Here is a 15638-nt window from a genome sequence, read left to right on the forward strand (position 1 = left end):
TACTACTAACTCACCAATTTTATTGTCTTGTGTTAAGTAAAACATCGCTGTATCCGGGTCTAAGGCGCCACAAGGGTTGTTTCGACGTGTTTTGTTTTGATGTGTCTCGACACGCCTTCACTTCCTGCAATTATCTTCCATTCACGCTCGGCTTTATGACTTTTGAATTTCAACTAGTAACACGCAACTGATGATTTAATTGACGATTTTTCTGTTCAGAACATTTTGGCATTTATCGCTAATTTGTTTCGTTTGACTTCTTGATTTAGCTGTGTGAGTGTTTTTCAAAGACGGCAAAAGGTTTGTGTCGATAATTTTCTATTTCTATAATATCGTTATTTTTTATATTGCTGTGGAAGAACTTTTAAATATGTTAATCATTTGTAGATTTCACGGTTTCGGTGTTGACTGAATAAAACATCAACGAGGCATCTCCAAATCAGTGAATCAATTCCAGCTTAATACACTTGCCAGCTACGAACCTAGCGTAAACCGCTATAATCACTAATAGTAAGCTTTAGCTCGATTTCATGTAAAATTCAAACTGATACACTGCTGTATGTAATTTTAGATCTGCAGGGTGATATATTTCATGATGTGTTGATAATAGTCAGGAGTAACTGGAAATGGGTAAAGTTCGCTTTCCAAGATGGAGTTTTACCAGCAAATACCATAAAACAGTACACGACTAGCGTTGGAGAAGAGATTGTTGGAAGCTACAAAAGTCGCTGCATAGTAGGAGATCGAGTAAGGCTACAGCTGACAAAGCATATTGACGGAATTACCAACCAGCTAGCAATCAGTGAACTTGAAATTCATGGCATACAACTCCCAAAAGCGTACAGCTAAGGGAATTTACAAACTAACCGTTTATTTTTATAATAAGCAGTTTAAACGTTGGTGATTCAAGTTTGGATAAGTCAGTTCCAAAAATTTCTAAATTGACTTCCGCAGCGTATTTGTCTCTGACCCATATCATAATGTAATGTACATTTTACTTGTGATACTACTTCAAATTTCACTTTTAATAATGTCATAAGTTTAAATTATCTAATGGTATATCTGTTATTTATACATAAACAATTATCTTTTCTTAGTTGGTCATCATTTTAACTCCTATTAGATTTGAGGCATATTGAACATGACCTCATTTATATTCTACAGTGTATCTTATATTTTGTGCACCCAGATCAATGTTTGATTATATCGTAGTTCTAGATGTTGTTTTTTTTTGTAGTTTTTGGTGGATTCTGCCAGCTATAGGTTCTGCGAGTAGAGGTTTGGCTGACTGTCGTTATATATACAATAAAGCTGTTGTTTTATTGGTATAGGACTCTGAGGCTCTCTGAACACAAAAAGTTCACTAGTTCAGCATTTATTACACGATAGTTAAGGATAATAGATAAACTGGGAAAGTTTACAACAAATTGATTACCTTCAACCTACTAAGACAACTAATTGAGGTAGACTCTGGCTTCATCAAACTCAAGTCCACTCTTTAGATGTTTGGATTCAACTGTAATTCATTATTGTCTTATTTCACCAATCAATCATATTTACATAGCTAACCTTAAAACGAGATATGTAGGATGCAGAGTGCAGAATGGAGGATGTGGTCTTTCCCATTCAAATCTTAAAACTAACAATATCGGACAAGAATTTAGACAAAGCTAATAAGTTAGTCTTTCAAGGACATAAAAACATGTTTCAATACAACGCTACGCAACATAAACGAAACTACAGTCTGCAGATGTTTTCTAAAAAGGCCTAAGAATTAATTAAACCAACAATTTTAATAAAAATTTTCAAACCAAATCGACAACCTGTTTATGTATTTTAAGCCGTAACTGAAACGAACAGCTTTCATCATTTATTGCTTAGGTAAATCAGACACGCTAATTCCAATTTTTTACTCAAAATAAAGGTTTGTCTACTAACTTTCAAAGTCATGAAGGCTTTTTTACAGCATTTCAATATCGGTCTCAAAAACAACACGATCGATACAACAAGCTCCGCACATAAATATGTGACATATGCTAGCTTTTTAGTAATGGAAGTTGGGGATGTTTAGTCTGATTTAGAATGATAGAGATGACTGTCTTAAAACCCATTATTATCTAAATTCAGCTTTCAAGTAATCTCAGTCTTAGTTTTTATGAAAAGTAGATAAGCTACTAATAGGGTGAACGCCAAGCTAGCATTGTTATCGTGGTTTTTTGAATTCATTTTTGATGTCATTCAGCCTATTAAGCATCCTGTAACAAGCTATGAGGAATGTAATATATATCTTATTTACCTTTCATAAAAGAATGAGACTGAGATTATTTTGAAGGCTGAATTTAGATAATAATGGGTTTTAAGACACCCATCTCTATCATTATAAATCAGACTAAATAGCCCTAACTTCCGTTCCTAAAAAGCTAGGCTACATCACATATTTATGGGTGGAACTTGTGTTGATTGTGTCGTTTTCAAAACTGATATTGAAATGTTGTGAATAAGCCTTCATTAATTTGAAAGTTAATGAACCAATCTTTATTTTGAGTACAAAATCGGAATCATCGGAGATGAGTCATTCTGGTCAGCTTTCAAGAATACTAGGATGTCAGTCAATGATGAGAATTTTTGCAGTACGTACTAACACTTTTTATTTATAAAGTAGTAAAAGAAACTTTTAAAGACAATTAGCTATAAAATGTGTTGAAGTTTTCTTATGATACTTTTATAATAAGTCGCTTTGTTCTATAAATATAAATAAATAATTATGTTGTAAAACTAAAGCTATTGGTATACTAGGGAGGGTATACTATATTGGTATACTAATGGATTAGATAAACATGTATCTAGCCTTAATAAATATTCTGTAATGTCAAGGGAGATAAATCTTCACAGATTCAAGATCGTGCAGCTATGACAAAATAAACTTTATTGTTCATTCACTTTTCCTATTTAATTATCTAATGTTCACAAACTTGCTCCAAGTTAATTGTGTACTGTTTAAAATTATTTTTCTAATTGTGCATTATGGTTACTAAAAATAATGTAGGTAACTAATCTCAAAACTCAACGAGTATAAAGACTAATACACTTGAAATCATTTTGAAATGTCGTAATAGAAATTATTCACTATGTTCGCTATGTATTTTTGTGATTTTGCATGCAAGTCTTGTTTATTATCTTAAATTTGTATACTTTTTACTTTTTCTTAGTATACATTTAAAAACAAACAGTTTTCAAGCTGATTTTTGTGAACAATAAATAGCACATTAAATTATAGTATAAGTATAGTGGATGTTAATTGAATATTTACATTTAGAAAATGACAAAAAATTCTGCGCTATTTTAGTATACCCCACAGCATTTAAGAATGTCTGGAACATCTCAAAGAATAACAATTGCCAAACCTTTACTAGTATAAATTCAGTGTTTATTTGTTGGTCTGTCTGAAGCTACGCTAAAAGCATTACAGAAAAAATTGCTTTGCGCGAGAATCAACACCAGAGATTGAATCTAAACACATGCACAATACCACTGCACTACACTACTCACTTAACTGTGCTGTGCAATAGTTATGGATATAGTGATTGCACAGAACGACTTTTCATGGTGCTAACTCGTTAGTGTGCTAGTATTGTATAAAAACTGTGTTGTTATAATGCAATGATTTGCAGTTTCCTTTACTGCACTTTCACAACCTGCAGTTTGTTTAAAATAAAATATTTACTAAAGCTGCCTTTTCTATAAAACTAGATTTTTGTTTTCAATAGTGTCTCTAACATAGATTAAGTTGGGATTTGTAGAATTGACCAATTAGACCAACTGACCAAGTAAAATTGACCAATTAGACCAATCGACAGAGTAGAATTGACCAATCAAAATTATTATTAACCTGATGAGTTAGGTTGGTAGCCAAATTTATCTCTGTGGACTTATTTTTATTTGTTAGTCAACTCTACAAACTAATATTTATAAAAAGTATCTTATTTCGTAAATTTATTCCTGGTTTACGTTTGCAGTATTTTCTCAACTCACAAAAACATTAAATCTTTTCCCCTTGCACAATCAAAAATTTTTCATCACTTTGGTAAGAACATCCTTATAGCATGAAGTTTCAAAAACAAGATATTGAAGAATAGTTTAGTCAGTTTTATATTTATGATTGCTTTCACAGCAAACAGGTAAATTGTTATCTAAACTGGGCTATATAAACACAGCATACAGGTAAATTGTTATCTAAACTGGGTTATATAAACAGGGAAATGTCTTTGGGTATTATCTAATTTATGCCTGGTTTTTTTGCAGCAAGATATTTCATCTGTGCAAAAAACACACGTTAGGTTAATGGTACAAAATATAACACTGTTTGACATGCTGACTAACATGAGTTAACAATGTAACAATGTGTTGTAGGCATCAACAGAGAGAAACAAAATGCACCCACAATAAGAGTATACATTAGTTTCAACCATCTGCTGAGACAAATAGCGTCAGCAGTAAGTTTCTAATGCTAGGAGTTAATAGCTAACACTGTTAACCGTTGTGCGAAACAATTATTAAGCTGGTTCAAAATGCGAGCATTGTTGTACTAAGAATTTTAGTGAAGATCTAGCTTTTTATGTAAGTTACTCAAGTTTATTAGGTAATTATTATATTACCCGTGCAACACCGGACATTCAGCTAGTAGGTACATTAAATTGTGTCATAATATATGAACCTATATATCTTCAAAAATCGGCCTCAAAAGTGTGTGTTTGTTCTTTATTCATCCTTAATCATATGCATCATGTAATGCATCATATGTGTTGCATAAGTGATGTGTTATATTCCGAAAAGGAGGCGGACCCTGCTAGCATCAGGTTCCGCCTCTTTGCCAAAATGACCGGCTAGGTTGGTTCACGCAGGGCTAGTTCAGCAGTAGGTCAGTTCATTCAGTTGCCTGCTCGGTGACAGGTCGTTCTCTTATAAGCTATATCTAATTTTTTATCTGCTAGTAGCTGGTTGGACGTGCGTCCAGCTAGGTCAAGTAGCTGGTACAGTTTTTTCTGGCATCGGTCCAGCAGAGCCGATCTGAGTCTCTCGGCTCGGAGAGGCCAAGTTGTTTTCTGACCTCGGCGCGGTTGGTTGGCCTCAATGGCTATTCTCATCCTTGAGCCTGGCTAGCCTTCACACAAAGAACGATTTTTTTGGTATTAAGAATACTTGACAGTTCCGACATCATGGAATCTTGTAGCTCAAAAGCATTTTCAGTAAGGCTATTTCTTTTTAGATCACACTGTAAAAAAACTAGTACAAGCATTTATATTAAAAAATCTTATACACCAATCTAAACACAGTTAGACTTGGATATATCTCTGAAACTCTGTGTAAACGCATTCATAGCTAGCTGTGCTTTCATGTCCGAGTCGCAAAAGCGCTCCGAATCAAACTGCTGCTAATTCAGGACACACTGTGAATAGCTGGTACAGATATTTCCGCTAAAAAACTACCAAAGTCACAGCTAAGACATACGTGTAGATTAAACACTGAAACCATTTATCATATAAACACTTCAAAGACTAGTAGTGCTGTTATGTACAAGTCTTAAAATATGCTACTCTATATGGCATCTATTTCAGATAAAGTTTAGTCAGTGCCCTCTAATAAAAGCAACAGTTGCTACCCAACATGCAAAAGGAGATGAAGCAGTCAGACTTTTGTTTGCTAGTCACACTTGAACATTTTTACTAACAAGGAAAAATAAACACTAAAGTCACAATTGAAAATTGTGACTTGGGTGGCCAAAACTAAAATAAAGATGGTAATTTATTATGATAGAAATGAACTGAGTTCCAAGTTCCAATTACTTTTTTATAACAGACTTTTATGATGATAGCATGTCTAATTAGTATTAAGTAATAATAGCAATAGTAACAATAGTAATATTGGTAGGTAACCATGTTAAGGCAAAATTAATTCCAGCTCTCTCAGTCACATAGTAAGTGTCAAAGTTAAAACAGGAGTTAAAAGCATGACCGTTTTTTCACTTGTTTACTCAATAAGAAACAAGCTAATTAGCGCATGAGAATTTTATACAACAGTGTTATTTACTGCGGAGCTTTCATCTAATGTCTGGTAAAAAAATAATAAAAATTGGAATCTAAAACAGCATTATTAACAAATGTGTATATGAACAGTTGCATCTCTTCCCGTACAGGATGAATTTATTCGCGGAGTTATATTTCGCGAAAATTGCTATTTCATACATATTCGCGGACTAATTTATTTGCGGCTGAAAACTGGCACTCTCTATGAAGAGTTAACTCTATTGCATTTTGCAATAGAGTTAACCTTACGCATGCGCGCACATTACGTGTTTCGGTGCGCGCATACAACGAAACGCGGTATACACCACAGCTTGCAACTACGAGTCGATCATGCTAAGCTATAAATTTTTAGCTGCGCTTAGAGGTTTTCACAAATATTCATCAATTTGGAGGCCTTTGATGAACCAACAATTTGTGGTAAGTAATGAGTTTTTCACATTTACTAAATTAGTTGAATTTTACTTTGGTTCTTCAGTAAAACGCAATATTTATTTTTTCCATCCTACCGCTTTGTTATTTGTTTTAGTGTGAGAGAGATTTTTCATCATACACAGAGGCACCATGACTACAAGGGTGGTAGATATCATTCTTAAAAGATCACCAATCATTCAGGGAGGTCTTGAAATTAGAAGTGACTGCAGCTGGTAACGAGAAGAATATATATGTTTTAAAAAAGGAACAAAAACGCCTTTACGAGCACAAATTTTTGACCAACCGGCAGAACTTTGCAATTGTAAGCCACGAGGAGAGTTCTGGTGATAACTTTTTTACCAATCATGCAGTAGCGATAGAATCGCATTTAACATCTACCCAAAACAGTGACAGCGATATAAAGCAGCCATTACCAAAATAACTAGTCAGAGAGCAGCATTACACGCTAGTATTTGCTTATCAAAAGTACCAGTTTAATTTTATTGCTAGACAACCGCCATATGGACTAAACTGTTTATATCTACTCCATCGTTTGTAAAATTTTATTTGTATTTGAAATATTTTATTTGTACACTCAAGTTTGTAATAAATTATAATATATCTATACACGAAATAAAATATATAATATAATCATGTTTGTTGCAGCGATATCAAGGAGTTGTTGTCAATGAAGGAGTCTAGGTTGACTGGTTGCTTCTCTACCAATATTCCTGCCTTGATGAATATTACTACTTGTTTCTAGTTTACGTAATTGGAGTAGGTTGTTTCATTCTCAATCTGCAGTAAACACAAAAAAAGACATATTAACAAGTGCAAAAATGTGCTGTGGTGTAGAAGTGCAAAAACAATAGCTGAAGTATTTAATGAAAGCGATCAGTTTTTAAACCAAAAAATTAACTATTGCAGTTAATTATGGAAAAAACGTATCTGCACTGCAAATCAAATACACACCATAATGTCCAGATCAGAATCATGATCGTCCTCAACTTCGGTATTAGAGATTGATGGAGTTGATTTCAATGTAAAGAGACTAGGAGAGATTTTTTGCGATGACGAAGTCATGCAGAATAACTTGTGAAAGCCTTGAATAATATTGTCAACTTTGATGCAATGGCAATAAAACTTGAAGCACTGGCGATGATTTTAAAGAAGTTTTAGAACTCGGCTACATTTAGTACTTCTGCCTAGCGGCTATTTTTGCAATGATGCCATTCTGCATATCTTGTGACAACCTTGAATAATTTTGTAAAGAAATGTGATGCATTGGCAATGGTGTTAGCTCAAAGCCCAGGCAATGATTTTTAAAAATGTTCTGGAACTCAACTACATTTAGTATTTATATTAAAAACTAGCCTAGCAGCTAGTTTTTAATTTGATGCAGTAGTTATTCTCCCTTGTGATCAAAAATAGAACTAATTATTTACGGAATTTAATAATTCGCGGAATTGACTGTTCGCGAAATCGCGAATTTTTAGAACCAACCAATATTTTCATCCTGTAGAGTAGTTTCTGATTTATTTTAACAAAGAATGAAATGCAGTGAACTTTTATAGCTTATGATTTTGCTAAAATATAATAAATCAGCCATATACTTAACAATAGGTGCAAATAAACTCTCTGAATAAAATACAGAATTGCGTTTAGCAAAAATTGATATGAAATAAGACTTGTAGCTTGCAGCTTTGCCGTGCTGTTGTACGCTGCCACAAAATAATATTGGTCTGTAGGCAAGACTTTTCTAAACTTGATAAATCTTACAGAGATAACCAAAATGTGAGCATGCTTTTCGGGCTAGTTCTGTGCAACTGCATTTTGAGAATGCAAGATCCCTGCCAGAGCAATAACTAACACACAGAGATTGAAAAGAGACATACATAGAACGAGAAAGAAGGAAAAAGAGGGAGATAAAGAGGGAGAAAAAGAGAGAAAAAAAGAGAGAGGGAAAAAGAGGAAGGGAGAGACATGAAAAGGGAGAAAAACGGAGAGAAATGGATAGAAAGGGAAAGAGGAGAGAAAAGGAGAGAGAGAAACGGAAAGAGAAAGAAATGGAGAGAGAGAAACGCAGAGAGAGAGAGAAACGGAGAAAGAAATGTAGAGAGAGAAACGGAGAGAGAGAATAGGAGAGAGAGAAAAATGGAGAAAGAGAAAAGGAAAAAACAAGAAATGGAGAGAGAAAGAAATGGAGACAGAGAGAAACGGATAGAGAAAGAGATAGAGAGAGAAGGAGAGAGAAAGAGAGAGAGAAGAAAGGAGAGAAGGAGAAAGATAAGGAGAGAGAAGGAGAGAGAGGAGAGAGAAGAAAAGAGAGAAGGAGAGAGAGAATGATAGAGGAGGATAGAGAAGGAGAGAGAAGAAGAGAGAGAGCGAGAGAGAAGGAGAGAGAGAAGGAAAAAAAGGAGAGAGAAAGGAAGAGAGAGAAGGAGAGAAAAGGAGAGATAAGTACTGGACTCAGATACTCTGCAGGCCATCACACTATACCCACAAAACCACTCTGTCACCATGATGCTTCATGGATTTATTAGGCACATACTCATTAGTCATTACGGTGTCATTGGTCTAAATGTTCTATGTTATTAATCAAGTGTTGCACATACAAACGGTAAAACTCTACAAAAGACCATTTTTGATGCAAAGGATAAACTAACTATTTGCAAGTAATTGAACAAGGACATTTTAAATAAGGAATTTTTATTATTGCGGTTTTCAAAACTTCAAAACACTTTTAAAAAATTACTGAGCGGTTCAACGATGTAGCAGTCTTCTAGACTCTAATTATTTTGGTGTAAAAACAAGGTAGAAGCGTAACTTACCAGCATTTTTCATAAAAATTAAATTTCAATTTTAAAAATTTAGACTTGAAAAGTTTAAATAGTTCATGATCAGTGACAATCATTTTTATTAAAGTGTGTAAAGCTTTCTATTTTTTGTGATCAAAGCAATAAAAAACCCACAAAATGTTTTATTATTGTTGCTACTACAAATAATAGTCAATGTTACTATGTTTTTTTACTTGCCATATAAAGAATTCAGCACGAAGATGCAAAATCAGCGCAAAAAAATCTTTGTCACGATTAGTCTTGAACTAGTATTAAATAACTAATTAAAATAAAAGACTTGTATAATGACCTTTGCTCCCTTCAGTCTATTCATCAGCTGCTCATCATATGTTACTTTGAAAGTACCACATTAATAGATAACAACTCAGTTACAGGTGACAGGCCGACTAGCCCACTGCCTACATTGACTGAGATACATGTGATTGGCTTTTATAAGCTCCTAATATGTAGTTACACAATGGATGGCTGGGAGTTGTAAAAACCCTGCGCTAGCTATGGCTGATGTTCAGTAGAAATGAGCATCAATGGAACTGTGGTTATGTCAACAAAACACACAAGCTAGTTCATTATTATGTAAATGCAACAAGTAATGGTAGAGTAAATCTCTGCTAAAGGAATTTTAGCCGTGAATTTAGTTTCACTTCAAAACAAAGCAATTAAGAAAACAACAGCCAGCAACAATTTAATAATATTTTTTAAAAATTTATTAGAATATAACAACTTATTTTGCACTAATAATTTGCACTATTTTATGAATGGAAATAGTGCATTAATATCATCTAGAAGCTGATACAATTAATGGCGTTTTAGTTTCTTTATAAGTTCATTTTTAAACCTATATAAATCTGGTTAAACAAAATGAAAGACTCATTCAAAAAAGTATCTTTGGTTTTAACAAATCAATAATATCAATTGATTAATAATAATTGATAATATCAACTGATCAGTAGAAAAATGTCCGCAGAATTGTATATATAATGAATTGTTTACACCAATAACAATCAATTCCTTCGTTGTCCAACTTCGAAGATTTTCGCTTTTTTTGTTGATACCTAAAGCATCTCTATAAAAACTATTTATTACCTGTTTCAGGCTAAGAGGAGTTTCTTGTTTAATGCAGTTTTTATACTTTGAAGTGCAGTAGAGTATACCAAAACTGGTTTTCATTTACGATGGTACAAATATACCGTTACCGAGCAAAACTTTTACGCGCTGCATTTGTGCTAAATCCAGAAAAAGATTTGAGGTCTAAAACATTGGAAAAGGTATTGGACAACCACAAGGTTTTAGTTCCATCAAAAGCAACAATCAGAATTCAGCTATCCGAGCAATTGATTAAAGTATTTTCCTTCTGTCAGAAGCTGAAGGGTTGACAAATAGAGCACCATGGCATTCAATTAAAGGTTTTACAGTATATGAACAGTTGGCTCCTAGGTATATTATACAAACTTGTTTAGGATTATAGTATAGAAGTAAAAATAAACCCAGACATTATATCCCTGTTATCTCTGTTGTTATTTTTGTATAAATTGATTAGCAAAGACTTTTGATTGGTCAATATTCATGCTTTTGAGTGATTTTCAAAAATATCAATAAAAGAAAACATTGAATAATATTATTATACGTATCAATGTTTCACAAAATTTCAAACATTTTTTGTTGTGAAATAATAGAATAGATTACTTTTTAGTCCCTATAACAAGGAATTAGGGTAAATTAAAGTATATTGAATAGTTTTTTTACTAAAGGCATAACGATTAATCATTTAAAACTGTTTTGCTGCTACTGAAAGTATAGTTTGGAAACGGGAAATATTTGTTTGAGGCTACAAATAGAAACGACTTTTAAATGACAACAATAGAACGACTATTGTTGACACCGTATATGACGACTGAGTTGACACTACCGTTATCTACATTCACATCTAAACCTACTCTAGTAAGTTGATTATACAGCTTATAGAATGGTTTTAAAGGTATGCTTTGCTGTGTAAAGATACAAAGTAAATCATATAAGATTATATTATACTATATTATTAAACTTATTATGTAGCCCATATATACGATAGGCCTATATAAACTCCAAAAACTTATTATGGTAGAGTCTACAGCAGACTTATTAATATTTTTGTAGAACAGGTGTCCTGAATATAGGCTAGTAATCATTAATGCAGGGAATCAATGGTATATCTACAGTAATAACAAAAATACTCCCATAGCTGCAGTCATTAATTCAGTTAAATCAATTCGTTGAATAGAAATACACTCCACACAGCAGTGATACTAATAAATAAATAATCAGTTTTAGACACAAACCCTGTAGACTGTCAGTAGATGATACAGACTCATATAGAGCAGGAGGGAGAAGATAGGAACAGGGTTAAACTATAAGATGGCTTTACTAAGACTCACAGAAGTCATACTCTACTTAACTTACTTAATTGTTTCTCTTCTGGCCACTGAATCCTGCTGTAAGTACATAATAGCCTTGTATTTTTGGTAAGCTTACCTTACCTTATTTTTATACCTCATCTTACAGACTTGTAGATTTTCACCATAACCTGACTGCAGTCACATGATTGCAGGTACATAAGTCTAATGTTTGCCAATAAAAGTCATTTAACACTACTGTACTCTAGCAAGCTTCTTCTTTAATTGCAGGTTTCTTGTACAACTGAGTGAATATTTTGATACAGATCACTGTTGTTCGTTGTGCGCTATGTGGTTCAAAATTGAACAAATTTGTCTTGTGAAACTCTCAATACTCATTGAGTATACTTCTGACAAATAAACGTGTTCTCTAGCCATAACTTTTTAGGGTCGTACTCATTTGTAGTTTTACTGGTTGTTGATAGGGTAGGTTTCTGGTAAAGAGTGCAGTAAACTGATATTAATTTCTTGCAATAAAAAGAAGCTAAGATAATTAATGAAAACAAAATGCCTTTTTTAATTGTCAGTATTTTTACTTCATAGTGAATCCTTTAGATAATGATAATATTTGTTGGTTTGCATAAACTGACAAAAGTAGGTTTTCATAGAAGAAACCTTTTAAGTATTAACTGACGTGAGTGGACTGGTTTATAAAATAGTCCGAATAAATCTTGGAACTTATGCCATGATAGCCTCTCCTAGTTTGATTTAATCCTTGAAAGTTGCATCAAAAGTCAGCTCCTCTTCTCTCATTGTTTTTAAATGTTTTATTATAACAAACTGTTTATGTTTATCATTTGTAAAATAATATTTGGAGAATGTTTCAAAAATTTTTACCATTTTTTGTAGTTTTTTGGTAAAGTCTTACCATTTATCAATATCATGTTTTAATACAAAATAACCTGAAAAGAACAAAGACATTTTTCATGTTACGTAAAGCTACCTTTGTCAATGTAAACCTGCCTAGCAACCAATCAATAAAACAAGTTTGCTGGCAGCGCCAGTTTACCCTCACGCTATGTAGAAGGTGAACTGGTACATTTGAATAATTCAATGGTTGACGTTTCATAAATGATGCGAATTGAATATCAAGAGACTATCCGGTGCTAGTTTTGATAAAATATTTAAATTGACTCACTAAACATTGACAAAAAGCTTTTGCTATCAGGTAGCGAGCATCATAAAAGAGAACTAGGCCTGATTAACTTATCAGCTCTCCGACTCTTTATATTCTGGAGAGGATGACATGGTTTATTAGTGTATGTCCTTGTAGAATAGTTGGCTTTCAGTTCAACTACTTTGTTCACTTCTGTACTTTTTCCACCTAGATTTGTCAGTCTGATGAGTTGCACGATAATTTTAATAGTAAATATTGACTTGTTTTCCTAAACTACTATTGTTAGATTTTACATTAATGCATTTAATGCTTTAAAGAATTAAATTATGTATATTGCATTTTTATGATGGCACAATTTGAGAACAAACTGTATTTAACTTCTATTCAGACAAAAGCTATCAAACTGGTAGATACTGCCTTTCGGATGTTTGGTATAAACAAACAACTGCTCTTGTCTTTTCCAGCTACATCAACGCATCCTACATTCAAGACCACTATCCTACTATATATCCAGTTTGTTGCAAAACTTTCTATGTCGCTTAGTAACTTTAGTATTCGTAAAAATAAATATATGTTATAGAAATTGCACTACTTCAGACATGCTATCCGAGTTTGTGCAGAAGATTTTTAATGATTTTGATTAGATTGAGTCATATTAAACGCTAATTATTTCATAGCTTCAATATAAGGTCGCTTTATTTTAACTTTTTCCTAATGACAAATAGAAGTACGTAATATATTGTTCGCTTCTTTCACATCAATAAAAGCTGTTCTATAAGCTTTCGTATGTACCTAAAACTGACAACAGCGTATGATTTGCACAAAAAAATGTAAAATTCACCTTTGCTAAGTAATATTTAGCTCACTCATATATAACTAGTGGTAGTAAAATCATAGTCCCACTTACCTAAATGTTAAGACAACAATGGAAAATATCAAATTATTCTTACTATACATTATATGTCAAATTTTGACTTTCTTTATATCACAGCATATTAGTACACATATAACAGATTCAGCCAGTATGAAATACAGCTATTTAAATTTGCTATGAATGAAGCGCATCATGCTAATATAAAATCCTTCTCTATGCTTAAAATCAAATTAAATTACCCACCGTAAGACACACCAAAGACAATCAAGGATTAATCAATAGCTTTTCTAAAATTCTGCTACTTTGTAAAAGAACATGAAATATTTTCATCCCAAAAGCAAATTAGGTCTGAGTCACTCAAATATTTCTTATTCTATGGCCATCTGATCCAAAAGATTTATTGTAACACACTGATTTATAAACACACATTTCTGACTCACTATCACCCTAAAGTTTGTCTCATTTTCTGCCACATATGAGGACATAGAGAAAAATGATGCTGACCAGAGTCAACTTGAAAATAATTAAACATTATAAAATAGTTAAATTTATTCGAAGTTAGTAAGTTCAATACTATTTATATGTAATACTGCAGTTTTCACCACAAAGAACAAACAAATAAAGTTTATGGGTATTAGGTATCATTTGTTAGACTAGCCAATAACTTTGAAACTATGATCAAATTATTTTGCAAACTCAAGCATATTGTCAGTCAGTAATATTTTATACATTCACCTCTGTAAACACAGATGATGGAGGATTTTCTGTACAAGGATACACTTCACTTTACTCTCCTGATTATCAGAAAAAGGTGAAAGTCTACAGCCACTGCCTTTCTCTCTGCTCTATCAAGATGACATGTGCTGCAGTTACTTATGATTCAGACAGTTCTACTTGCTATATGTCAGCCAAGCCTCATTTTATAAATGTTCCTGATATGCAAAACTCTTCATGGGCAAAGCGATCACATTTGAATCAACTAAATGTCGAAACCATCAAAACTAATTTAGCAAGAGGTAAGTAATGATAGTTTTGCTAAACTTTTCAGTGCATTCAGTTATCAATGCATCTTTTAATGTATCACATATACCAGTGTTTAGCGGAAGTCTTTGTGTTAGTTTTTTGACTTTGAAGTTATCGGTAACTCTTGCCTAAAATTTAGTTTTCTATAAATTATGCTCTGAATTACATTTCAAGAAAAAAAATCAAAAAAAGAACGGCATCGCTAAAGTTTGTAACACTTTTAGCTTTACAATATTACTTAAAATTAAGTCAGAATTAAAATACAGTTATAACCTCGTCTAAAAACAATGTTTTTTTTATAGGTTTATGATCAGAAAATCATTTGAAATATAAAAAACCAATAAAAGTACGCCATTTCAAAAGTTGGGAAATAACTCTGTGTATCTTTTTTTAGCCATTTCATCCCAAGCATATTGTAAAAACTCTTGTTTATAGAGAAAGATTTCTGTCAAAGTTAGTTTTCACTTTTATAGACCATATAACGCTTCTCTGTTTACTGTAAATTCATTTTCATGCATTACTGCTACAACAAAGCATGAGAACATCTTTTTAAACATTTAAAATATGTATTTTATGTTGTTTATTGTATTTTTAAACATAGTGCAGGATTTTAATATATTGGTTTTAGTGCACTATTCTTGCAAGCTTCCTTACGTAAAAAACATAAAATATGAAAGTAGTAGTCTCCTTCATCACTAATAAGCCTTCCTTTATTACATGATGTATTTATCTAATAACTAGCTTTGAATTTACAAAGAAGGAAAGTAAAATATTTAATAAAATGAAAACAAGTGTACATGTATGTTGTTTATAATTAATGATGATGTATAAATTAACAAATAC

At 32.6% G+C, this 15638-nt stretch overlaps 1 protein-coding gene across 1 annotated transcript; it reads left to right on the forward strand.

Annotated features, from left to right (window-relative positions):
- Nucleotides 1-8477: 8477 nt before the first annotated feature.
- On the forward strand, nucleotides 8478-8840 carry LOC137402386 (putative uncharacterized protein DDB_G0271982). The gene has a single exon (XM_068088887.1). The coding sequence runs from the start codon at nucleotides 8478-8480 to the stop codon at nucleotides 8838-8840; it is 363 nt and encodes a 120-aa protein (XP_067944988.1).
- The last annotated feature ends 6798 nt before the right edge of the window (nucleotides 8841-15638 follow it).

This window comes from Watersipora subatra, chromosome 8, assembly GCF_963576615.1.
Source record: "Watersipora subatra chromosome 8, tzWatSuba1.1, whole genome shotgun sequence".
Classification (NCBI taxonomy): domain Eukaryota; kingdom Metazoa; phylum Bryozoa; class Gymnolaemata; order Cheilostomatida; family Watersiporidae; genus Watersipora; species Watersipora subatra.